This window comes from Apteryx mantelli, chromosome 6 (assembly GCF_036417845.1).
Source record: "Apteryx mantelli isolate bAptMan1 chromosome 6, bAptMan1.hap1, whole genome shotgun sequence".
NCBI lineage: Eukaryota > Metazoa > Chordata > Aves > Apterygiformes > Apterygidae > Apteryx > Apteryx mantelli.
Window position 1 is genome coordinate 39,302,235 of NC_089983.1, and position 26,936 is coordinate 39,329,170.

General features: G+C 41.1%; 1 protein-coding gene across 1 annotated transcript in view; it reads left to right on the top strand.

Annotated features, from left to right (window-relative positions):
* Positions 1-26,936, top strand: part of KALRN (kalirin RhoGEF kinase) — a 530,846-nt gene that overhangs the window by 255,095 nt on the left and 248,815 nt on the right. Inside the window, exon 9 of the mRNA XM_067299320.1 lies at positions 4,483-4,713. Within this exon, the coding sequence (XP_067155421.1) occupies positions 4,483-4,713 (231 nt within the window). The remainder of the gene's footprint in view (positions 1-4,482; positions 4,714-26,936) is intronic.

Here is a 26,936-nt window from a genome sequence, read left to right on the forward strand (position 1 = left end):
TTTATATTTCTGTAAATGCAAGGTATGTATGGAATAGAATGGACAGTCCTTGGAAAAAACGTTTAAATCAGGATATGCGGCCATATTGTGTTCTGTTACAGTGTATAATGAAGCATTTCAGACTCTCTTCAGGAGAAGGATCTCTTCAGGAACATAAGAAGAGATGCCCAAAGGATCTTAGGAATACTCTTTGATTCCATCTTGCCATGGATACAGCCATAATCATGTTCCTCCTTCCTTCATTGCACTTGAGTGAAGCTCAGAAATAGTGGAGGCAGAGATCACAGGCCTGATGCGCGATTCACTGCTAAGCAACCTCTGCTGCCCTGCACAGTAGCACTAAGCTGGGCTGCTAGCAGGACAGGCCTTCTTCCATCTTCTGAGAATCAAGTGAGGCTTTTTTTTTATTTTTAACTTCAGGTAAAGCAGTGCTGGAGGAAGGAGGTTGCACGCATGAGATGCATGCCTTTTGGAGATTCCCCTCATGGAGGAGGAATTCCTCTAGATGTCTCTAGCCATTGAGCTGTTGCCCTTCCAGGGTTTCTAATAGATGAGCAGCAGGAGACATACTTGGGATGTCCCTCCTGACAACTGTACTGATTCGGTAAGGATAAGGAGGAAGAGAGAGAAAAGATTCTCTTGAGTCAGGTGTGAGTCTTGTTGATGATAAGAGCATCTTGTTCAGTGTGACTTGATTAACTGTGCTTTACTGTCCATCCCCAGAGGCACACTATATCTGCTCAAAAGACTAAATCTTTTCTTAGTGCAGCCATATCCACCAAACTGTAGCTGTTCCACAGATGGCACCATTAGTCTCATCACTTACAAGACTTTTGAGGTATGGCTGACACACTGTAAGGGATATCTGCAGATTTTTAACTTATTCATTAGTTATGTATACAGCTTCTAGGGAAATTATTTCACTAACACAACTAAATCTAATCTTTTGGTTCACCCAATGTCACGTAACTTCTTACAAAGGCACTCATATACTGGCCACCCCAACCTTTCTCCCATCATGAAGCCAAAACATAGGAATACCATTATGTGATAGGAGCATATACATGTATTGGATCATGTGGTGAACTATCACATATATGTCCTATCCTTTGATCATATATGCACCCACAGAATGAGAGAAGATGCTTGCATTTTGGCTGCAGTCATGTCTAGCCATGTGAAAATGAAGGCCCTTTGGACTCTTGGGAAGGAGAGATGAGGCTGTGGCACAGATAAATTATTCTGGGGGGCCACAGGCTGAACACCCTTCCACTGGTTTAAAGCCTTCCCAGAGAGTACAGCAGCAGTTTTGTAGTTTTCAAAATAAGCAGGAATTGGCCAAATTTGCTTTGATAAATGCAGCACTGTCACTAACAGTTCACAGGGTCTACAAGTCATGCTGGGTGCAGGTCCATTCAGTTTAAGACTTTTTCAACACTTAGATCTTCAAATACGTCTTAAGTGAGGCAGGGAGAGACATGGAATTGAATGAAAGGGCACAGCAGTTAGCTCCTCCGTTTGTGAAGCTGTTCCCTTCCCTTCTGAAATCTAGTTGTCAGTGAACACTGAGAGCACAAAGCTTCTGTACCCATTCACTGGGAATGCAGCAACACTCACAACAGAAATGCTTTCAGAAAAGAACTTTTTAAAACCAAAGAACTGCAGAGCCATAGAAGATATGGAGGACTGGAAGATGCCTGTAATCTTTGTGAATATTGAGTACCACAGGTTATCTGATTGTCACTGTGCTACTTGTTTTATGTTTCCCATAAATTAACTCCAGCATGACAGGACAGGCTTGTAAGTCAGAGAGCAGGAAAGCACTTCTAATAGCTTCTAATTTGTGTTAATGATAATTGGTAGGACAACACAGGCACTTGAAGTCTGGAGCTTATCTCTGGCTGTGCAGAGAATGACTGGAAGGCTAGGCACATTAGGGAAAATCATAATTTGTAACCTCTGGGGCCTCTTAGACGAGAGGAACAAATACCTTTTGGTATAGATAAAAACTAAATCCCTTAGAAGAAAAAGAGTGAGAGAGAATGCAGGAGTGAATTCCTCTCTCTTCCACTCCTTTTCCTCACACTGCAAATCTGGGAGCACGTTGTCCTGTGTCAGCTTTCAGTGAAGCAGGTGCGTATATGCTGTTGTGTTTGAAACACTCTTTTTGTTCTACATTGGACCTGCTGCTAAGACTTTTACTGTAAAGGTCTTTCTGGCTATATTCACCCACTAGTCTGCTCTGAAAGAGAACTTTTTTTTAAGGTGGCTGAATTCAGTCTTGTGTTTTGATCATTTATGATTAACACACAGAATATTTTACCTGAGGATCTGACCCCAAAATGGGAAAATTGCAAGATTTCACCTCTGGATAGGGGAAGGCAAAAAACTGACACGCAGGGTCTGCACTTGGGAGCGGATGTAGGTATGAATAGGCCTATATTATGGCAACAAGTTTGCAGGAGAGTTCTCCTGAATAAAGCATGTGTGTTGTGTTGTCTGAAAAATCATAAATCTCTTCCTGGTAGACTTTTGAACCTTTATTTTTATTCTTGGTTCTGCACTCATTTCTACAGATGTAAATCAGCAGGGACTATACTAAAGGCGTTGTAACGCCAGCCCGGGACAGGTTCAGACCAATTGTAAACCCAAAGGCCAGTAACAGGAGTATATGAGTGAGTTCAGCCAGTGGAAAGTGAGTTTCTGGTTTAATGAGCTGCTCCCAAATGTGCGCATGGCCTTGGTTTCCTGTTCCCAGTGATTAGGCTGTGCTGATTATCTTCTCACACCTAAAATAGGATGTAGTGAGCCTTGTCGCCTTCTCTATCTAGGAGCTGCTTCTTCCCTGCCTAGCAGCTGTTGCCACCTCCATGATATTGCCAAGGTAATACTTGTGCCCTAATGTTCTTTCCTAAAATTCTCCTCCGTGTCACCAGCAGCCACTACTGTTGGCTAGTGCAGCCATTCCCTCTGTGACCCCAGCAGGCTTCGGCATGTGCAAATTGCTCCAGCTGGTCTTCAGCAGCAACTGACTTTGAGTATGGAAAGCCATTCCCTAGAGGCTCCCCAGTCATTTCCTGATTTAATTCCAAATTGCTCTGAAAATTTAAAAAAACTCCAATGGTCTGCCTAGCCCCACCTAATAGTCGCCTGATAGGGTCAGATTTGACTCCCAGTTTTGCCAATGTAAATCTCAAAGGTTCTGCTGGTTTTTCTGGAATTGCCCCAGATATACACTGCTGTAACAGATTGGGATGTTGCATGGCTTGCCAAAAGGCACAGGTTTGGGATTAAAAGATATTTGCTTCATTTGAACAAGCAATTTATGATACAGAGATAAATGAGACGTGGAGATCCTCAAGTCATGTTTTTAGTTTCACTGATTATGTTCTATATTCACATTGGATGAAAAACATTCAATGAACGATTCTCGAGCAAGGTCTCTGATAGCCTAGAAATAGAAACATTTTTCTCAAAATTTGTCATTTTCACCGCACTTTGTTTGGGAGGGAAAGGAGGGAAGTGGACTGGGAAGAGGAAAGGGTTTCCCATACTATTCTCATTTAACATTTCTGTTGAAAGAGATATTTTAACTTTCAATTTGCAATTGCAACATATTTCACAAAGCCATTTTTAGAGGACAAGTGCATGCAGGCACTTGTTAGTGTTTTTTAGCATCTTGGTTTTTATGGTTCATTTTTCATCTTTCCCCTGCAATATGAAAATGTTCCAGAAAAGTTCCAGGAAAAAAAATAAAGCATTCTGGTTTTTTTTAATACCCAATACCTTTGCATCTGCAAATGTGTTTTAATGTGCACAAAAAAGCTTGTAGTTGTGCAGGTGGCTTTGCATTTGCAAACAAACTTTGTAGGCCCATTGAAAATGGAGGCTGTAGATCCCTCTGATCTATTCCTGGGGAAGAAAAGAGACGTTACCATATACCAATTTATTTTTCACTGTCACTGAATGAAATACAGAATCTGAATGTCACACTTCTGAATGTATATCCATACTTAGTAATCCTACAAAGACAGGCTTCTCCCTTATCGTGCAGGATAGGAATGACTCTGCCATCTGTGGTTTTCTTAAAATGCCACCTCCCCACAAAAATAGACCTGCTATTGCAAATGTCACCTGTCATATACCAGTATATGTCGAGACTTTTCAGTGCCCGAGTGTCAGAACATAATACAGTCTAGGGGTCTCTGTCTCTACACAGTCCCAACAGTGCAGTATCCGTGCTCTTGCAGGGTGACACAGTAGGCCCGCTAGGAAGCTAAGGCAAGTGATGAATGCGTAATTACAAATCAAATATGATCAACGGATGTTACAGGACTCTTCTCACAAATCTGCTCACACATCTTCCTTTTCTACTGAAATAAAGAAAAGACACACAGGAAAAAGAATCAGCTAGACTGTTCTTTGTCAGCTCTTGGATGTTTAAGTATCAGCACAGCAAAGTAAACTTATTTCTTCACTCAGGTAAGCCAGGATGGAAAAGCTTTGCTGGATGTCCTGCAGCGTCCATTGAGCCCTGGGAATTCTGAATCCCTCACTGCTACTGCAAACTACTCCAAGGCTGTCCACCAGGTGCTGGATGTGGTGCACGAAGTCCTGCATCACCAGCGGCGCCTAGAGAGCATCTGGCAACACAGAAAGGTCCGGTTACATCAAAGGCTGCAACTCTGTGTTTTCCAGCAGGATGTTCAACAGGTAATAACATTACTAAAGGAGGAAATGAATGGCCCTTTCTTTGGAGCCATTAAGTTTGTTTGGTGACTTATCTGTAGGATACTAGCACAACCAAGATTAGACACTCAGCACTATCTGTGCTAGAAATATGCTAATGTACTAATGCGCCTTTCAATACCTCTCAGTTTCACACTGGAAGTCATCAATCAGTCCATAGGTCAGCACAGAAATGTGATGCTATTTTTAGTAGTTAATTTTTTGCAAGTGAGGAATTAGCTGTAAGTACTCTACTGTGCTTGGGAAAATGATGTTTAATAGAAAAAGAAGGGTTTCAAGTGTAAAGTAAGAGTTTGCTGGCTCAAATCAACAGCACAACTCAATGTGCAGAACCCACCTCACAGAAATACAGTTCACACTGTGCAAGCTCACCTATGAGAACTCGGACTGCAGATAATAAACTTTCTCTTCCAAAGGAATCCATTTGAATACCACTCCAACAGTGTAACTGACAGTAAGTATGAGATTTCATGCTTATAGCTGTCACATATGCAAGTATGGTCAACGGATGTTACAGGACTCTGCTCACTCAGGATGATGTGGTTTGTTTAAGGGCCCAGCTACAGGCCAAAGCAGATGTTGGTAGTGGCATGGTACTTGCTTTAAATGAAGAGGCTGAATAGTCTGATTGTGTTTATGGAGCGTTCTAATGTGCCTGGGGTTCTTTAGGTCATTGCCTTCCTCTCTGTAAAATACAAGGTGGACACTGAGCGACAAAGCTGTCCCATGCAAAACAGACATGAACCAGCAATGACAGGAGACAGACAACTTGTATGCAATGTGGAAACTTGTGTTCCTGTTAGGACCATAGTAGAAGTGCACTAGCACAGATGGAACTGCTGCTGCAGAAATCCTTTTCAAGTCTGTCAAAGTCAAATGGTCACATTTATTTGCAAAGTTTGCCATAAATTTACCTGCTAAGTTTTTCCTATAAAACCATATATTCATGCCATGTATATAATTAAAACAGGGATTGAACGTAACAGATGCTTAATTTAAGCAACTTCACTTTCATTATATGTCAGCAAATGTACCGCATAGTAATGAAATTCATAAACCATATATTAAACAGAGCATGTACTTGAAATAGTACAGTTAGAACACTTTCTGCAAACTACCAACTTTGAAGTATTATACTAACACAATCTTGCGGTTAAAACTTCAAAAATCGAGGGTTGTAAATTCTGATGGTTTTATGCTTTCTCCAATTATGGTATGTCATGTTGATAGGAATCCACATTAACTTGGGTATTTTTCATCCCCTAGGGTGATTTACTCTTTTTTTCAATCCTCTGGTCCAAAAACTTTCTCTTTTACATTTTCTGAAATTGGTACGAGTGCTTATGAAGGTCATGCATGAAACCCATTCATACTTTTACTTCCCACTTATGCAGGGTGATGAGAATCTGTCACTGTTTTCAAAGGGAACTGGTCTTTTGTGTGTACTGAGACTTTTGAAGAGAGAAAAATATAAGCAGTAAGAGTCATGGGAGTACAATTGCTTTAAGGAGCATCACTCTTGGTGTGAGTTCTGTTGGCAGCAGTCTTTCCAAATTTTTCTCTTAATGGGTAGTTATTATCTGGGAAGCAACAACTTAATGATAGGCACGTTTCTGCCCCAGCACACGCTTACTGGCGGCATCTCTTTGTCCTGCTTAGAAAGTAGAAAGGAAGAGATGAGTCATTCTGTTCACTAAACATCTGTACTATTCAAGATAAATATCTTGTAACTCATAAATGAAATTATCATAGAAATATGAAGTGCAGATTCCATTGGGAGAAGGAAGATATTTGGGTATGATTTTTGCAAAATAATCACCTCTTATATATCTGTCATGCAATTCCTATTATGATTATTTTGTTAAGTGCACATCATTTAGCAGGTGAAGCTGTCTACCGATATGCTGTCACTAAGCATAAGTAACATTTAGCTATTATCATTTTCTGCCCTGTCACATTTTACTAACTGTTAACTAACTTCTTCTATCTCCTGGTCTGAATCTAAAAAGGAAAATGTGTGGGAGAACAAATCCTGGTAGGAGAGCCCCAGGTCTTTTAGAATCTGCTGTCTTCTAGACCAGTACTGACACAGTGTGGTTGGTCTTCAGAAGATGCTTCTCCTTCCTTTCTACCCAGCTCAAAATCTGAGAGATACCGTTTTCCCCATCAGGATGCCCCATGGCTCACCCTCTCTAGCTCTTGGCCAATGCAATAAAAATTCTGGTGGAAGATGATCTCCCTGTTAGAACTTGTATTCCCTCACCTGTTCATCTATACCTTTCTCTTGATGTCAGCTGTTAATTACATTTAGCAGGGTGATACTTATCATTCTTGTCTTAAAAGCACATGTGAAGAGAGACCAGCTTTGTTGTGTTGCATGTTTCTAATACAGATTCCAGAATTATTTTGCATCCTCTTAGTCTGCCATTAACTGCATTAATAGCAGTTAAGTGTGGTAAAGATACATATCCAAGAAGAGATTTGTATGAATTTTGAGAGATCAATTATGCCTACTTAACTACTGTAGTAAGTCAATAAAGGGTGATATCTTGCCCTAGGGATCAAATATTTAGACATGCAATGTCAAGTGTTCATAGGGAGGTCTTGCAAAACTGGGTAGCTGGATGAAGATTCCGCATAGGCCAAGCGTGTGTCTCTTGTACTGGATTTAAGGGTTAAACTTTGTTAAACAGAGCTTGTTCACTTCATTCCTGATGTATCTGCACCATTTGTGAGGCTAGAGTATATACTAGATGTGTTACTGGCAGGTCGGGGCAATGCTCCGAGATAGTTTCCCACTGTCAAGGAAATCCTTTTGATTCTAATTTGATTTCAGTTTGAAGTGGACAAAACCTAAAAGCATCAGAAGTGATGGATTAAAAGAACCAAAATGAGTTTGTATCCTGAGATAGAAAGTCATACATCCTTACAGTCATGTCATAACCAAAATACAAGTTGTGCTGTAGGAAAAATAGGAAGAATAAAAAGGTTTCAATAAACGTGGTGGATTGCCAAGTTACAATAGGAACAGAAGTGTTATGCTATAAAATGGCACTAGATGTAATCACCAGCTACCATCATTAGATATTTTCCAAGATTATTTACTGTTAAATCTGTACATTAATACAATGACATCAGTTTGCACAAGTGAACTGAGGTAAATAATGGTGTGCCAAGGACAATGAGTAATGAATATACAGCTTTTCAAAAAAGGAAAGAAAATAAATGGAGTGAAATTGCATTTGCAGCCTTCACAGGAAATGGAGCACTGTTCACACAATAGGGATAGCAGATAAGACAATTTGTGAGCTGAGCTGTTATGAGGCTCCATGCAGACACGTTGCACATACATAAACTGACAAGGAATTCTTTTAACAGCAAAAGTATTTAGCATCATTGTAAGGAATATTGGTTTGCTGAGCATGTAAATACTTCTTTGTTTCAGTTGTCTTTTAGAAGTTCTCTGTGTCATTTTAGATAGGGAAGAGCTGTGTTGCTTGATCCCTTAAGAACACAGCTGTGGGAGGAGGTGCTGTGATTCTATCCTGCAAAGGAGAGAAAAATCCCTTTGATATTCATACTGGTATTTTGTAATTGCTGCAGATACTTTAATTCATTTTTGATAGCTTTCCCTTTTTGCCCCTCCCTACCCTGGGTCTTTTCCCTCTGCAGACTATCCACCAGCAAATTTAACCAATTTCAATTTCCATTGAAAATTGAATTATTCTCACACTGTCTCCAGTTTGGCCTACATTTTCCTGCTACTTCCTGATATGCCCTGTCTGCCTCTGCCTGCCTCTGCCCACTTTAATATGTTCCCTTTGCCCCCATGAACAGTAATACTGTGAAACAGCAAAGGTAGCATGAGGGTTGTACCATGAGCAGATGTTACTGAGCAGCCTTAGAAATAGCTGAAGTAAGTTTATAACGTTGTTCTTTACCCCACGGCCTCCCCCATCGCCTTTTTTTTCATATGGGCAATAATTTTGTCTGAATTCTCTCACTTCATAAACCAGTTCAAGTGAAGCTGTAAAGCCTGAAGCATACCCATTAAAGTAGAAGGAAAGTGGAGACCCATCAGATGCATTATTAAATGGTCTGTGCAAGCCTTGAATGTGATATTTTAAAGCACTTCAGTGGCAGAATTGTCAAACTGCTACTCTTATTCTGCAGTCTGTGTTCCTTCTCAGGGAAATTCTCAGTCTTTTCATCCATCCATGTACACACACACACACACACACACACACACTCCCCAGCACCCAGTCTGACACAAACATCCTTTTTCTCCTCAGATTCATTTGATTGTCTCAGAGGTCACTGTTGGTGCCACTTCCTTCTTGTTTCGTGTCAGTTGTGATAGTTGCCTGTAAAGGAAGAGCTGGAAAATAGGTGGATGTTGAGGTATTGTGCTGGTGGAGTTTCTTGGCATTGTACAAAGCCTTGTGTTAGCTGGGGTGGCTCTACTTGGCAAAATGGAGTAGGCTCCTCATGCCAGGTGAAGACTTGTGGTGAAGGGTGAGATGTCACTCAGTAATAAACACTTACTGGCAATTGGGTAGGCACTTAGAAAACTAGAAGTGTTGCCATGCCACCTGTAGTGATGTCTCAGATCCTCCTTGTTATTAATAAGGTCAAGCCGGACTGTTGTCAGGTTCCCCTGGATTTCTCTGAATCTGTGAATCTGTGTCCTGTTGGCTTCATGCCCAGATACATTAATGGACATAGCTTTGGTTTCTGTGCATGGTTATCTGCCTCTGGTGATGGATAAAGAGGCCATGTGGCCATGCTGATATCATTACGTTTACCAGCTGCCATTGTTGCTGGAGACGGCGAAGTATCGCAGAAGAAAGGCTGTCTCTCTTCATAACCGAGCACTTTAACTTGTAATGTGTCTGGCTTTTTCTGGCCAAGAAAACAGATCATGCCCTGTTGCTGACATCACTTGTATGGAGAAAAATGTCCTGCCAACATCTATCTGTTTCCATATTCTATCTGAGAACACTGAACACTTCGTGTGATGCACGAGATCTGTGTAGTCCATTTGCAGAAGAACGCTAGGATATTTGAGGCTGTTCATGATTCATTTAGCTTTCACATAAGATTTTAGAGGATTAGGTCTGTACATCCCCCCACGCATGCACGCATACACTCAGTTGTTTTGATCACAAGGCAATGAAGAGTTCTCCAAAATTCTGTAGTTTTCCATCTTGGTCATACTTTGTTTCAAAGGCAGAAGTTGTTAAGCTATATATCTCCTTTTATGCTTTATTTACAATAATTGTTTTCATTGGCTCTTGTAAAACAGGAGAGATTTATTTGCAAACAATAACTAAGAAAAAAGAACATTACAGTCAAGTAAAGATTATATTTACTACCGACTTCAGCCACAGCACCCTGCAAAAATGCATCATGTGCTCTATATGCCATCCAAGCAGATTTACTCCATAAATAGCTACCACTGACAGATCAGTAATTGAAACATTAAAATTCAAAGCATCCTAGAGAATTTTCACTGCCCCTTTGGTAAATTTATCAAGTAATGAGATTCACTTAATGTTTCTCTAATGTTTAACTTTTCGAAGTCTTACTGCTGTATGCCTCTCTAAGCTGCTTCTCAGACCTTAGAATTTGTACGTGATGTGACCATCCCTGTGACCATCCCGGAGACTGAAGTGCTACTTGGTAGTGAGTAGAGGTTCTAACTTGTATTGTCCTAAAAATGAATGGAAAAAAATCAGGAGTCAGTACTGGTAAAAGTACATGGCAGCCTTCTCCCAGTGGGAAGTAAGAGGAGAGAAAACAATCTTTTTGTTATCCCTGCCTGAGAGATCAGTACCTCTGTGTTCACTAACCCTGGCCTTCCAGCAATTGTTGAGGCCAGTGTGTCAACGCCTGATTTATAATCTGATATATCGCACCACACAGTTCTGATAGATCACAGTGCCACTTTTCCCTATACAGCTCTGAGGAGCTAACTTAATAAGATGTGCACATATTCCCAAACCCACTTTACGTCCCTAACAGCCTGTTACTTAGTACTTGTCCGATGTGAAATAAGCGTGCTTTATTATTTGTGCAGTAAAGGAGAGTAAGTCTGTAGTAAAAGGATTATTTTGTTTGTTTCCATCCCCTCTTTGTCACAGACCAGGAAATAAAACATCTTGGCAACTGTTCGTTAAGAGCAATTTGCATTCCATTCCTTTTGTTCCTGCCAAACGAACTGGCACCTTTTCAACCAATGTTAGTGCAAGGTTAGGCAATAAAGAGATGCGTGGCCCCGCTCATCTTCTTCTGAAGATGGACCACAAGTACCTAATGCTGAAACTGATTTGAAGGTAAAGTGATAGTACATTTAGGCTGATTAGTATCCTGCAGATATTATGAAACGAATTAACAATCACATGGCCATTTAAATAAAACAAGTGTTGCTGAGTGACTTACTCATTTATTTTGAACTGTCAAAAAGAGAACTGTCATTCCTTAATTTGAATTCACACTGGCATGGGATTATGCAGCAGTTTCAGGTGGTGATTTCTTCTTGCTATGTATGTGTTCCTGTTGTGGCAGCAGAGAAAGGGAGAGGTAGAGTAAGAGCACTCTGTGCTGCTATACAGTTCTTGTTGCTTGATGACCAGATTGTGCTGGATTTGCAGCACAAGGCAGCCATGCTAGATGAGAGAATATTGCCCACATATTTCTTCAGTTTCTGGTGATTTCCTACAGATGATTCTGTAGTTCCAGGGCAGAACTTCAGCCTGCAAAGGCACAAAGTGTTTATGGACAGTGTGCTCAGGATTGTTCTAACTAAAGAGGACAGGGTCCTGAAGAGGACAGAGCTGAAAGAAATAACATGCATTTTTTCACTTTACTAGTGACTCTGGCATAGGTATCTGTCTGCCTCTTTGAAGGGCCACAGCATAGCTTCCCGAGTGAAGTGTGTAAATACTTGGCACATTGATATTTGAGCATGCTCAGATAATGGTTGCCAAAAGATCTGGGCTCTGTGTTTCTGCCCAGGCAGTCACACTTGCACCCGGTGACCAGTGATCAGTGTCTGCTGAGAGAACATGTCAGAGATGTCTAAGGCTGTCAGCCTAAGAAGTTAATTGCTTTAAATACTCATATGGGAGAGAGGGAGCTCTGTTCTGAACATCTGACAATGCTCTTTAAATATAGATCAGTATTAGCTTGTATTTTTCATGCCAAATTCTTCACAAAGAACTACAGGTTTAAATTATTACATTTTCATTTAATGATATTTGTTCAGGAAATTCCTTAAGGTTCATTGGTTTACAATACTCTATCCTCTGCATAATTTGATTTAAAGTGTAACTTGAAATTATCTGGAATCAACCTTTCTATCTTTTTTCCTCTGTATAGCTATTAATCCAAGCAGACAATTGTTCTTTGTGCTTTTAAAGAGGCACTGATTAAAAAATAATAATGATCACTTTCTAATTTCCACACAGAGCAGCAGTGCTAGGGATATCAAACTTCAGGGGCCAGCTTCAGTTACTAACTGAAGTTTACTTAGCATTGATGTAAGAGCAGCATGAGAATGCTTTGATCTCCACAGCTGTCTTGAGAAATAGGATCTGAAGAAATCTGAACCAGCCAGCTTGATCTCTGAACTTCTTGAAGTAAGAAGAGGAGCTGAAAAAAAAAAAAATCCCTTGCACCCAAAAAAGTGTTTTTCTTGTTTAGGGCATTGTCTGTCCTTCAAGACCTAGTCCTTTCTGATGGTCTGTTTTGCTGTTTGCTGAACTGGAAATATTTGGTTTCTTGCTGAGAGTTTAGGAACCTCTAAAAGACCTTTTCAAAGCCCTTTGAAATCCTATTAACTCCTCTAGGCTTTGGATCTGTCTCGTGGTGGGTGAAGAGGATGCAATTCATTGTACAGAAAAATGAAAAAGCGGATATGAAGACACAGTTAGTTCTCTGTAGGTACAGGCAACTATCCATGGTCTGGATTTATCCTGCCTAACTTTAAGAGTGTAGCTGAATCATCCAAGTCAAGAGCTTAATGCATAGTCTCCTTTTATAGTCAATGGAGACACACTGGCGTCTTCAGAAAATGACTCAGTCTGTCTAAGATTTGAATTGCACCCTATTTCCTTCTTTTACCGCTGACTGTTAAGGGAAACTATGAGAGGGTAGGCTCTTCAGACACGTCCTTCAGTTAGTTACCTAATGTTGGGTGAGACGCATCAGGATCCAAGAGCCCAGTCCTGTAAGGTGCTGAGCACCTCTAGCCATCATGTCAAGTGGTGATCACTCAGTGCCTTTCTGATCCAGGATTTGCTTTGCAGCAAACTTTGAAAGCCGGTCATAGGCAAACTGCTAAAATTTGCTGCTGTTACGCTTGAGCAGAATCATCCTCCTTATATAGCATATCCTCGTTGTCTATTTCTGTTGCAGGAATATTTGCATGTCAACATCCCCAAAAATACGATGTTTAGTTTATTGTTTTTGAAAGGCATCGTTGGCTCTCATTGTCATGGCAAAGGAGGAGTAAGAGTCAGGCTTGTCTGTTACTGATTAGGCCTACAAAAATAGTAGGGCTGCAGTAGAGAAGGAAGAGAAATAAAATAGAGCTTTCTCCAGGAATATATCTATTTTTTTAAAGCAATTGCTACAATGAGTGATTGTCTCTGAAGACAGGGAGAAAAATAAGGTCTTTGAATAAATGTAGTCTGGAATGCCAGAAGGCTTCTCCTCTGTAACTTTAAGAAGTAACAAAAACAGTAGTGCTTCTTGCTTATTGTGATTTCTTTCATCTCAGGCTTATGTGTTTTCTGACAGGGTGATGTTAAGCAACTTGCCAAAGGTCAGTGAAAGCTCCATGACAAGAAGTCTTCACGCAAGGATGTCTGATTCACAAATCCCTGCTCTAAGCCCCCAAAGTCATTGCTACTTCAGTTTTACCCCTTATGAGAAGGTCTTAAAGGATATATTGGGACTATGTAAAAATGAAATAAAGGTCTGTTATGCTAAGAGTGATAGTTTAGGCACTGGTTTAGGAGTCCAAAGTAATCATTCTTTTCTTCTCCTTTCTTTTCTCGTGATCTTTCCTCCCAATTATCTCCTCACATGGCCTGCCAGCTTTCTGATGATCCCGCCTGTCACTCAGTTATCAATCCTCTTTCAGACTGCTTTTGACAGATGGCTAACAAAAGGTATTTTCATTAAAGTGAGGAAAAACTAGCCCGATAACAAAGAGGGTAAGGATAGCTAGTTCCTAAAGTATAACTGTAACAATTTCACTATGTTTTCTTCCATGGAGCAGCTGCTCAGCCAGCTGGTTACTTTCCCCCTCTGGCAGTGAACTGCACTCACAATTTGAGATTATATCTTGCTGGGTAGCAAGGCCGAATTTAGGTTGAGCTGATCTGGCACCATGACCTGTTTTTGCTAGCTGCTAGTCGTTCCCACTAGCTCTCGAACCTCTCTCCAGCATCTCTGCCTTACCCCACTCCACTAACTGCTTTTGTGAGCTCTGCCCCTACCTGCTCTCTCTGACTGTTCTCCTCTGCGTTAGCATCTCCCCTTAGCTGTGCCTTCTTTCAGTAGCTGCCCTAGCTAACCAACTTGTCTAATGGCTGTTGGTATTTTTGCCCTTGGAAGAGAGTTTGTGCACTATTTAGAACTGAATACAGTTTTTTTAGCTCACAGGAGACTTTTAAGCAACTACTTTTGTTTCATATTCCTCATAGGAAACTTTTGCACAAAGTCTCTCGCTTGTTTTTTAAAGTTATAATCTTTGGATTGCAGTTCTGGAAGCTATTGCCGAGGCTGGGGTGACCCCCAGGCACATTTAGACAGAGCTGGTTGGCCCAAACTCCTGTATACTATTACAGCTATAAACTTTCTTTCATGTTATGCTATGACTCCCTTTTAACAAAAATGTCCTTCAAATGTAATAACATGAAAAACAAACATATTTCAGGCCTGTCTATTGGTCTTTTACATTTCTCCTCCCTTTGCTCTGCTAGTTCTTTACTTGTTTCTTCTTTCCTGCCTTTTGGATTTTTTGGATGGGATGTGAGTAGAGGGAGGGAGAGAATTACTTTTATTTTTGGCTTCAGCCACATACAAAACATTTTGACCTTGAGACAATTTCCTTCCCAAATCAGGATGAAAAGTAAAAAAAAAAAAACAAACCAAAACAAAACAAAAAAGCCCTTTAAAAAAAAAATTCCCCCTCCCTGCAGCAAAAATAACTTTAGAAAAATCAAAATGTATTTTGGGGCATTGCTCCCTGCTTGCTTACCTCCCCAGGTTTTCCGACTGCATGAGGTGTCAGGAAACCAGAAGAGCAGGAAGCTCAGGGTGAGGGGATGCCATGTTCTGAGGAGCCATGAAGCTAGGAGAAAAGTAAGAAAGAAAGGAAGGAGTTTTTCCCAGAAACCTTTTGTTTTATGAAAACTGAACTTTTCATAAAAAAAGGTGCTCTTCGGGGAAGTCCCAACCACTTCTGCCCATGGCTCCCACTCCTGGAGTCCTTTAGGTGGTTTTTCTTTTCCCTCCCAAACAGCTCAAGATTGTTCCTTGCTGACAGGCCTTTTCATAAGTCTGGTCCTGCCTGCACGTGTATCCTAATTTATTATTACATTCTCTCTACCAGTGCTGATCTGCCACGGGACTCAGGCCTTAGCATCCATTTCTCTGCCTGCCCCCAAACAGCTCTTCATCACCACCTATTCACAGCCTGCTTTGGTCAGTCTATAATGTCATCGGCCTTTCACCTGTCAAGACTCCCTCAAGATACATTTCTGCTATGACATGTACAAGCAATTAGCCATATAGTTATGGGTAGGTTACACAGCAATCTAATTGCCCAGGACATTTTATTGCAGTTCTGCTCTGTCTCGCATACTGAGCGAGTGGCTCAGCATGGGGCCTATATGCCACATGCAAAGCTGCTCACACACCACTACAACTTGGCTCTTTCCTCATTTACTTACAGCACTGGGCTGTGTCTTCTCCTCTGCTCTGGGATACCACATGTCAGGCAGCTGCTTTGCCTGAGCAGTGACTGACTGACAGCCAGTGCAGGCAGAAGAGATGCTGTGGCAGCCCTACAGCAGGAGAGATGCTGTGGTGCTGCTGTGAGTCCCTGGGCAGGACCTCAGTGGCAGAAGAGCCCTGCCAGGAGACCGACCCCCAAACACAGCCTTGTGTGCCATTCCCTGCTCGCTAAGCACAGCCTGATACAAAGAGTATCTCGGACTGGGAGGAAAAATGCCTGAGAGGTCAGACGTTATTTGAAAGACTAACAAATAGATCGTAGATGGGTCATGCTTGGGAACTGCCAGGCTGGAGAATAGCTGCTCCTGGCATTCAGGGCACATCTTTCATCCTTTTTCTCCTATTTCTCCTTCTTCCCATTGTTTTCACTTTCATGCTTTGCCTCTGGTCTCAAATCAGGTCAGAGCCCAATGGGAAAAGGGGTGAGTTTTCCTGTGTGCTTATATGATGCTTAGCCCAGAGGGGCCCTGACCCTGGCAGGAGTGTTTGGCACTACTGCAGCCCTGTACCATCCTGTTGAGCTAGTTACTGGTACAAAACTGTGTACTGAGGCCTGTTTTTCCCAGTTGGGGTGCGTTCTCTTACTAAACTCATCTTTGCTGTGTGCTGTGATTATAAGCCTTGTTAAACCAAGATGATTATATCATCTGCTCCCAATAGCAACGTAAAGCAGCACGTTATTTAATATTCTGGTCAATCAGTGGTTTTCTCCATGGTGAAGCAAACAACTCAGCGCAGTGGGGAGTGCCAGTGCTGGGCCTGGAGCATAGTGCTGGCATTTAAGGCCACTTCGTTGTAAAATACATCCTTGCTTTATTAGTCTTTTCTATTTTTTAATTACCTTTTAACATCTCATTTAAACTAGTAACAGTTTAGGTGGGTTGATACCATCAAAGTTTAGATGGTACTGTCTTAATTTATGTGTAAATTAGGAGTGCAGTTTCACAGGTTATTGCAGTTCCAGCAGTTCCAGAAGGTGACCCAGAGCACTGAAATTAGGAGCCAAATTAATACATACCGGAAGTCAGTTGGTTTCCAACTGTAGGTTGCTCTTTTCCCACTGAGTGGATGAGGAGTTGTTACCAAAGCTAGGTGCCTACCCTACTCACCATTAATACCTCTGCCTACACTAACATAATTATGCTCTAGTTACAGCTGGAGCTGAAAAACCTGTAGTAAATGTGTTCAGGGTTTTGTTTTGTTTCTGAGTGTTTAGTGGCTACCGCTGAGCATGCAGTGGTAGCAATATTAATATTATTTAAGTCTGACAAAGCATTTTCCATCAGTGGATTTTAAACTGCTGTAGAGGTAAGTATTTCTTTCAGCATTTTACAGACAGGGAAACTAAGGCACTGAAAGAGGCCATCAAGCAGATCAGGGCTTGAACTAAGAATAAGACTCCTTTTTCCTAAGTCCTTATCCAGTACTGCATTAGCTTTGTTATAGTTCCTCTTTTGAAGCCTATAGTTACAGGAAACTTCAAACCAATTGCTCTAGTTACATACTTGAGGTTAATGTACTTATCTAAAGAATTCAAGTAGCTCCTTTGGTCCCTCCTGTGTGCTTGCTGTATATCTTAGGAACCTTTTACACTTTGTACAGTCCCACTTAGGTGAAAAAAAAAGAAAAAAGAAGCAAACATATGCAAGGAAACTACTACACAAGGTGCACAGGACCACACTTTCAAATGCATAAATTTCTCTAGAGGATTAGACACCTTCCCTCACAGACATGAAGATCAGCACTGAGCAATTAGCAACGATCTTGGCTGTCATTAATAAGTTCTATCAACACCTTCTGGGTCTAAATCAGTGCTTCCAATCAAACCTAACTCAGCTGAGTCCTGCCGGTATCTTTACCTATTATCAAGGCTGTGAATGCTGCTTTTCTTTGGGTCTGATGCCAGAGCAGTCAAATACGGAGTTGCTAGAGCTAGGGTGGATCACAGGGTGCTAGATAACTATTAGAGGAAGAAAAAAACCTGTGGTACATTTTGTCACAGCATGCTATGAGCACTGTTAACTCAACATACAAGAGGTTTCTAATATCAGGATGTTAAGTTTCATCTGATGCTGATAGGAATTGTGGATACTGTCAGGAGATCAGATAAGTTGGTCTAACAGTAGTTTCTGACTTGGAAAATCTCTAGGTGAAAACCAGAATTTGTAGAGTGCTCTGTGCTTACTGAGCTCTCCAGAGCTTCTCTGCTCTATGGATCAGCTAGCTCTCTGCCTCTCTTTGGCATGATGCACAGCAGGAGTTGAGCTTCTAGGGCTGTGTCTACACTGTGAGGGTTTGTGATCATCATGAGACCTGTGATTTCTGTGTCTGTGGTGCTGGTTCTTGCTTAGACTCCAGGAATCTCCACTTCCAGGTATAACTGATCTTCGTTAATGTGCTCAAGGGCTGTGCTGATCCTTGTTCCAGCCCATGTGAGAAAGAGCCCAGGGCTGGGCCCGACATTGAGCATCCTCAGGTGCTTCTCTTCCTGAGAGCTCCAGAGCACATGTGTAAGTGGTGGAAACAAGAGTAGCAAAAAAAAGGGAAGGGAGACTTGCTTGAGGAAATAATCAGGAGCTTTTCAGGCTGTCTTTGCTCCAATGCCCCATCTGCCTGGGACTTTCCTCTTTCTACTCTCTAAAATTATGAGAGTCCCAGGTTATTCTTTCAGAAAACTCTTACTATGTCCAGAAAAGCAGGCCAGATGTGGGGAGCCAGACCTGAGACTGCACTTGAGCCCACCCCTGACTGACCTGGTCCTGTATCCTGTAAAACTGGTCTGAGAGGACAAACATGGGACAAGAAATGGAGACCTGGGGAAGGTGTATTAGCCACTAAGAAAAGTGCCAGGAGGAACAAAATCATTGTTCTAACAGGCATTATGGACAGCACCAACCGAAATCTTCTACTTGCCTCAGGTAACAAAATACCTCTGCATTTCTGAATGTGAACCATCCTTGACAGAAGACTGACAGAACTGATTAGCTGCATTGCTAATTCCCAGCTCTACAGCTAGGTATCAGATGAGATTCCTGAGTGTTAGGGAAAAGAGTCACAAACAGCCATACCAGCAGCATAACTGCAAAAGAAAAACTATCCACCAGCCTTGAGCAGCTTCGTGCAGAGCACAGCAGCATCTTTACGTGCTGATGCAGAACACATTTTCTGTGTCTTACACAGAAGGAACAAGCACAAATGTGGTTATTTATAGCTTCTCCACCCACACGCAGCTTTGAAAACTTGCTTTATAAGAAGTTCAGCATTTAAAGAATACCACAGTTTCTTTTTAACCTGAAGATTTTTTTTTTAGTTTCCTTAAAAACAGTATTCTCGGAACATTAGTAACAATTGCGGCAGTAAGAAAGAAACATTAGTTCTTCATTTGTCTGTCTATTGTTCTCTTACTAGGAATGTTTTTAAAGAGAGGCAGTTGCCAAATTTTATCAAGTAAACCGTTTAATCAAGAAAACGAAAGATAAGTGGGATGCATTTGATGAACGGGAACTTAACCAAGGGAAAGCAATGCTATGTTGAAAGAAGTTCTTTCTTAGGGTAAGAAAAGCATATGTATTCCCAGTCTCCTTGGGAGAGCCTGCAGGCTAGATAATAGCATTTAGTGAAGGAGCAGGATAGCAGGTGAGAGCTGAATGAGTTCAGCCAACGCCCAGAGGAAGTGGGCAAGTACTGCTCTCAAAATGCCCAGCTGCCTCCCTGCCAGCTCTGCCAGAGCCCTGAATTGAATGTGCCATTCCCAAGAGAGACACGTGGCTAAACCCTACATCTCCCTAATTGCTAGGGCTGGGATCAGCTTTTTGCTATATATGGAGTAAAGGTGGCTGGGGCCAAAACACATCACATCCTCGCTCTTTTCCAAATGCATTTCAGTTTTAAACCATAAGAATATTTTTATAGATGTGAAGGGCTTGAGAGAAGAACTGTACAAGTACATAATAGCCACCTGTGGAAAGCAGTGACAAGGCTATTTTTGCCGTATAGGCCTGTGAAAAGGTAGGGAATTAAACTGGAGCAGTGGTGCATGGGACTCTGCGCATCTCTTCACCTCGTGGAGTGCAAAGCCACACTGTCCACAGAAGGGTGACACACGTGGCAGCAGGCAAGGGTATTTGTGGCTAGTGCATATGGCTGCAGTAATCTGGAAGCTCTGAGAGGGGGAAAATGGAAGAGCAATGCTACTTCATGCTAAGGCCTGAAGCAGGAAATCACCAAATTCTTCTAAGGTTCTACTAGGAAAGTTGAGAACAATCTTGTTGGTGCTGAGACCATTGCCATGGGAGATTTTTAGGTTGTCTTCACTTAGTCATACTGTTAACTTTGGAGCGCTTTCACAACTAAGTGATTGTGCATACTTTAGAATAGAAGCTAAGAAGGAGCAACCGGAGGGATGCAGCGATTTCCACTGGAGAAGCTGTTGATGACGAGGGAACCTGCTGCAGGGACAGGCCCTGTCTTGTAAAACCTCTACAGTCCTGCTTCCAGATGGACTTGTAAGCATAAGGTGTCTGTGGGGAATCTGAAGAAGTCTATGTACACATATCTTTGCACATTGAGGACTTTTCTGACACCTTTATCTCTCCTCTGAATTTGTGGTCCAGAGTGTCTCAATATTTGTATGATATACTCAGATGCATCCACTAATCTCAGCTGTGCTAGGCAAGGCTGTCACCAGTTTAAAGAACAGAACATGGGTGCTCTGCTTTTGGCAAACTAGTAGTTTTTATTAACCATGGGGGCTAGTTTTTTGTTGTTAAAATGAGAAATTGTGCAGAGGTGAAACTTTCACATAATGTCCAGGAAGCTCATAAAAACACCTACAATCTGGTTTCACAGGGATTTCTTTTTTTGGTTCAATGTAGACAAGAGAATAAAGGAAGTTTTTTTTTTTTTTTTTAATGTTGTAATTGGCTCTGCATTTAATTCTCCTTGTTAATTTAGTTGCACTGAGCAGGAGCATACTGATAGGTCTGTAAGGTTGCTTTTCCCTCCAAGGGTAAAAGGGACTGCTTGTCTTTCCTTTTTAAAAAGACCTCTTTAATTATGTGGTAGGATTTGGAATAACTACAATTAGAGGGAAAAAGCAGGGAGTGATTAAAAAATCATACTTAATAGCAGCTGCATTAGTTTGCTGGCTTTTTAAAGAGACACAGGCATGGCTGAGTGCATACGTAGCACGTGGAGGAGTTGCAGTTGAAGGAAAAGGCAAAATAGAAGTGACAGACTTTTGAGTGACTTCAGGGAAAGTTGCCTAGTGTGGCATTTTATGAGAGACCTTCCTTGAGAAAAGGTGGAGGAAGTATCAAAGATCGTATTTGTTGTCCAACCCCTCAGCTGACTCAGTTCCACCTCTTAAAACAAAAACAAAGAGAACATCCTCCCTCCCCACCCAAATTGCTAGGTTTGTGATGGTGGAATATACCCACCCATTAGGTCTCCAGCCAGTATGAAAGATCTCGCTCCTGCCTGAGTTGAATTACATACAGAAGAACCTGGTTGGCCGGCCAGGTTATTTTCTGAAGATGGATTAAAGTAATGGACGCATGAACAGATAAAGTTATGGTAAATCAGGATATCCAGACATATCTCCAGCAAATAGGCATTTACGCCATAGCAAATTTGAGGCAGTTTTCTCCTGATTTTAAAGGCCTGCATTCCTCTGAATTGCCTGCTCACTTCGTGTACAGCTGCCATGATGTTAATTACTATTTATTATATTCTATTTTTTACATGTATTGCAAAAGGTTCCTAGAATCCCCAACCAGATTTCAAACCCAATATTGCTAGAGGCTGTAAAAACTCAAAATAAAAGGTAGTTTTCACTCCAAACACAGTCAAAACAAGCAAGGCTGACGAAGTGTGGTTAATGTCGTTTTACAAGTGGGAATGGAGGCAGGGAAGTTGAGTCATTTGCTGAACTGCAGTACTGGGCATTGAACCAAATCATCTGAATTCCAGTCTAGTTTTGATATGAATTCCTGGTTGCTTTTTGCTTATTTCTGAAAAACCTTGCATAATTTGACATGATTAGCCAAAGAGAGTGAAGAGAGTAAGGCACCGCAACCCAGAAGTGCATTAGGAGAGCTCTGTCTGTGCACTAGAAGTCCGCTTACCTGCATTAGCCTCTGCAGCTTGTAACACGCTGTCATAAGAACTCAGTTTGTTCAGAAGCTGCTAAATGGAAAATAGAACATGGTGTTCAAGTGTGAGTCCACAGGCTCAGATTCTGTTAGAAGCCTAATTAGCCCCTGCCTTTTACTTTTTACAAGCAAGGGGTCCTGATCCAGATTTACTGAAGTTAGCTGAAACTCTGCTGCTGATTTTGATGGGAACAAGTTTTAGAGTCAGATAGAGATGTCTTTGAAATTAAAAAATAATGTCATAGGAAACAAAGATGATGCCTCTGGATTAAACATAAGGTGTGCTCAAACTTTGGTTTGCTTCTTCAAAAAACTATTTTTAAACATAATTTTAAGTTGATGGTATAGTAATATATAACGAAGCAAGAAGTGAAAAAGGGAGGCAGCTCTATGTTTTTATTAGGAGGCAATAACTACAAATGCGACTGGCTGGGTTTTGTTTTGAGTTCTATTATAAGCCATTAATAATAGCAGGAAAAGTCAGGGGATAAGTTCCTTTGTATTTTGATGTATTTTTTCAACTAGACCTTTACTTGACATTACCCTGCTGTGACAAGGCGAGGAATGGGAGGGAAAAGAAATCTATTTTAAGCAATGATTCAGAATACAACAAAGAAATTATATTTTAATTTAAATCAGACTTTGTGTGCATTTTAGTCATTAAGGAGAATTAGGATTTTTTAAGTCTCCTTGAGTTGTTTGTATTTGTTTATTTGATTATTTTTTTTCCCCCTCCTGTTCTGATTCTCGGTGTTTGCTCTGTCTTCACTAGTACTGTTGCTGACACCAAATCCTCCTGGAGGACCTAGTAGCAGACTGGGGGTTGGGCTGCCTGTGCCAGCCTGCACAGGATGAAGTTATCCAGGAGCATAAATCCAAGTGCAATGGAGAGAAGTGCACAATCACACAGCGGCTACAGCCTCCACCCAGAGATCCAGTTGTGTCTCTGGCAAATCTGCACGTTTTAGCATTTACAGGCCCTTTCCTTTTACCTCCCAAGATGGGAGTGGTTTGTGGGTATCCGGAGAACACACACATTTTGAATTGTATTGCTCATAAACACGTACATGCTCTGTAGTTTCTAGTCCTTCTATTACAAGAAAGCAAATTATTTATCTTCTGCCAAAAGATTCTCTGTCTGTTATATCTGTAAATTCTAGTTCAGCCAGTAAGTGTTATTAACTAGGCTTGTACAACTTTGAAAGGCTTTGACAGCAAAGTTCGGGTCTTGTTGCTTGCAATAGAACAAAACTTTTGCAATAAATATTTGGTGTAAAGTATCCATGAAAGCATGATCTGAAGTATGAGCCTTTTAACTACACTTCCTGGTAACAAAAAGCATGGTTGGCAAAGGCAGAATTTCTGGAATAGGGATTTCAGACATGCAAGGCCTTGGAGTTACTGGGTGTTCATAATAGCAGCTACAGAAAAGGGCTGTCATTTACAAGATGAAGTTTGATTCCTGAGTGTGGAAATGATGAAGATACTATAAAAACCCATACTTTAAAGCGCCATATGAATTCCTGGTGTCCCACCAGAACTGTAGTTAGCCTACAGTATCTCAGGAGCAAGCAATAAAGTGCACATAGTGGCAACTTGATACTGTTTGGCTTCATTTCAATGGCACGTTTAAGGCATAAGCCTAGCATTTCAGAGGCTCTGTCCATGTGCTTAAAGTTAGGCAATGCTTATGCACCTATTTGAAATGGGGGCCCCATTTAAAACTGTATAAATTGGATGCACTGCTTTGGAATTACTCTGGAATTTATTGCAACCTTGCTAGAGTTACCAAAGAGTTGGTCTAACCTGTAGAGTTACCTCTGATTTGCACCATTTTAGTTGAGATCAAGATCTGCTCTTAAGCACTTGAAGTGTAAAATAGTATCATTTATTTTCAGTTTTCAAAGTAACCCTGTTTAAGAGTCACTATGGCAACAACAAGGAGCCTTACAGTGACAGAGATTAATGATCGCCTTAGGTAAGGCACTTCCTTGGTGGGTCGCCACGGTCAGGAGCAGCAAAACATCGCGCTACACAGGTCTGGGTCAAATGCAGGAGTCAGGGTGCCCCGTCAGCGCTGGCACAACATGCTACGTCTCAGTCATGCTGGCTTAAGCAACAGATTACCCTTCTCGGTTCCTTCCTGTAGGGCCAGGGCAGAGTTCAGTGCCTGTGGTATATTTGAGCAACCTCTGTGTTTTTGTTCAAGGCTTTCTAATTTCATCTTCATTCGTTGCTGATAAAGGAAATACAATTTAAGAAGATGTAAAAAAATGCAGAAAATTTTCAGCGAACTTTAACACATTGTTCCTTAAAACAATGGATTTACCACTTCTTTCATGTTTTATACTGACGTAAGACAGGAGCAGAGCATTGGGGCCTACTAGGAAAGAATCAGGGCCCAAGCAGACTTTTATTTATACTCAAATAAAGTTATGAGGTGCTTCTTATTTATTTTTCACTTTTGCTGAAGGAGAAGTACCTATGGAAAGAGGTTGTCTTTTCAAAGATCTGCAATGAACAATCTGCCTTTTAGAAATAATTCCTACCTCTTTTTTGATTTAAAAATCAAATTATCTTTCTAAGCTATTAAAAGGATTGACCTTAACTGCACCAGTGCAATCATCTCGCCATACTTCCATCATTCAAATGAACCTAGAGGAAGAGCAATTATCATTCCAGAACCTTGCTTAATTATTGCCTGATTGCTTCTTCAACTTTTTTCCTTTTAAAAATTATTCTTCCATTACTTTCTTCCCATCTTTTCCTACCTTGTCCCATAGAAACTATCACCATTCCCTGCTACTGGACTCTCAAGTGTGTTTGTCATGCCGATTTGGGTATGCCATAAATCCTAGGCTTCCCATAGACGTAAGTCCGATCATCAGGAAAAAGGGGTATGGAGAGACCTTTGGAAGAGTTTCTCCTTAAGCAGGTGCTTCCAGATGCTGCGCTCAGAAGATGAAACCTGCCTGAACTGCTGCTATTGATCTTTTGCAGTTACACAGATCATTCAAAAAAGTACAGCTACGACTTTTCTTCCCCCAGGCAGTGTTTTGAATCCTGCCGTTATCCAGCTGTGTAATGACTATAATAGCTGGCACAGTCAACCTGCTGTAGTGACACTGGAGTTTTACTTAATTTCCTTGGTGACCTGGGTTTGCTGCTTATTTTGTTGGATGCGTAATCGGTCCCCCTGAAGAGAAAAGGGAAGAGAGATGGGACATGTGCGTCATGACAGAAAGAAAATAATGGCTTTACCACTTTTTTTCTTAAATTAGATGAAATAAAGAGATTAGCATCTTCTTTTTAACATACGTGTGTATCCTGCAGCATTCCCGCCAATAAATACTGCTGACATCAGATGTGCTTCTCGAGCATGTGGTTTGTGTTCTCCTTCTGTTAACAGGCTCCTAGTAAGCAGTTCATATGTTTGAGCCTGGTCGCGTATGAACTTTTTACTAGCTGGGAATTAAACACAGAATTATGAATCTCCATTCAGAAAAGAAAAAGAGCCTCCTTTTCGCCTCCTGCCCTTGCACACACTCTTTCTGGAGTCCCATGCAAGCGACTGAGGTCCATCAGAGTAAATGGGACAACTGATTTATTCTTTCCTATGTGCATTGCTCATGGACTGGGTGAGGAACAGCAAAAACAGAGCTACCCCAATCCAGTCGCCAAGGGCGATTGGGTCAGGAAGGTGTGGGATGGGAAGAGTAGCAAGACTCCAGTCCTTTATGAAGATGTCTGCAAGTTATAAAGTTTCCTAGGCGATTCCAGTGGCAGCTCCCCCTTGCATTTCACCCATGCTTGGAGTCATGCCTTGAAGTTAGAATTCAGCTGTGTTTTCATTAGACAGCAGCCTATATTGGAAAATGCTATCCCAGATGGAAAGTGTCCGTGCCATGGTTAGGCTGTATTTGAATGCAGGCGTGTAGGATCAGGCATTACTGTGCTAGATGCTGCAAGCAGGTGGGAGGTGCTGGCCCCTGTCCTGAGCCGCTTTCAAGGCAGTGGAAGTACAGTAGGAAATGCCTGCTCAAAAGAGAGTTTAAATATGCTGGAGTTGCAAGATATGCTTTATGTTTCAAGAAACACCTCAGATGTTGGATCTATCTGTACCATTGTATTTTCATTATGATGAGTTCATGGCTTATAGCCTTTTTCTTGCCATTTTAAGAAAAAAAAAAGTTTGACAATAAAGGATAATTATAACATTTGAAGATGTAATTTGGAAAACACTTTTAACTGTGCATTTTTAACAGCATCTTCAAGCTTTTGACATTTTTAAGGAGTAATTTAATTATTTGAACCAAGTCACTGTAATTTCAATAGCTAACTATATCTCAGGCCATTAATTTCAGCAGTAGAGTAAGTTATAGAGTGCACACTCTCAATTAAAATGCTGATGTTTATCTTGAGTTATCATGCAGTTATGCTAGCTCTAAAGACATTTCTGTTCTTAAGCATAAGGGGGAATGATGTCTCCAAAATCACTGACAGGTAAATGTTTACAAGTGCTGGTGATTTCAGGTTTAATTATAACCTTTCGGAGTTGTTCCTGAGATTTCTGTAGACTAATTGCTCAACATTTCTCATTATTTTCGCTAGGAAGTACATGTTTTGTACCCACCAGATTTATGTTCTTTGCCGTGGCTTTGCTTACTCAGTTATTTGGTACCTCAGCTCCTCATTTTGTGCAAACTTCCTGTACCTCATATTTTCATGTGATGGCAATAAAGATGTGATATTTGTTCCATGTTTGTAAATTATTGTGAGCTTATTAGATGGCAAATGTTTTATATAAGGAAAAAGTATTAGTTATTCATACAAACGCTGTGGATTATTTTGGTAGTTAGGATGTTAGTGTGAGATCTAATAATCCGATAGCCCTGTCTTCTGCTGACTTCCAGCGAGACCTCAGCAATTCAGTTAATCTCTTAGTATCTTTCTCTCTCTCTTTTTTTTTTAAAACTATGTGAAATGGAATGGCCAGATTTATGTATT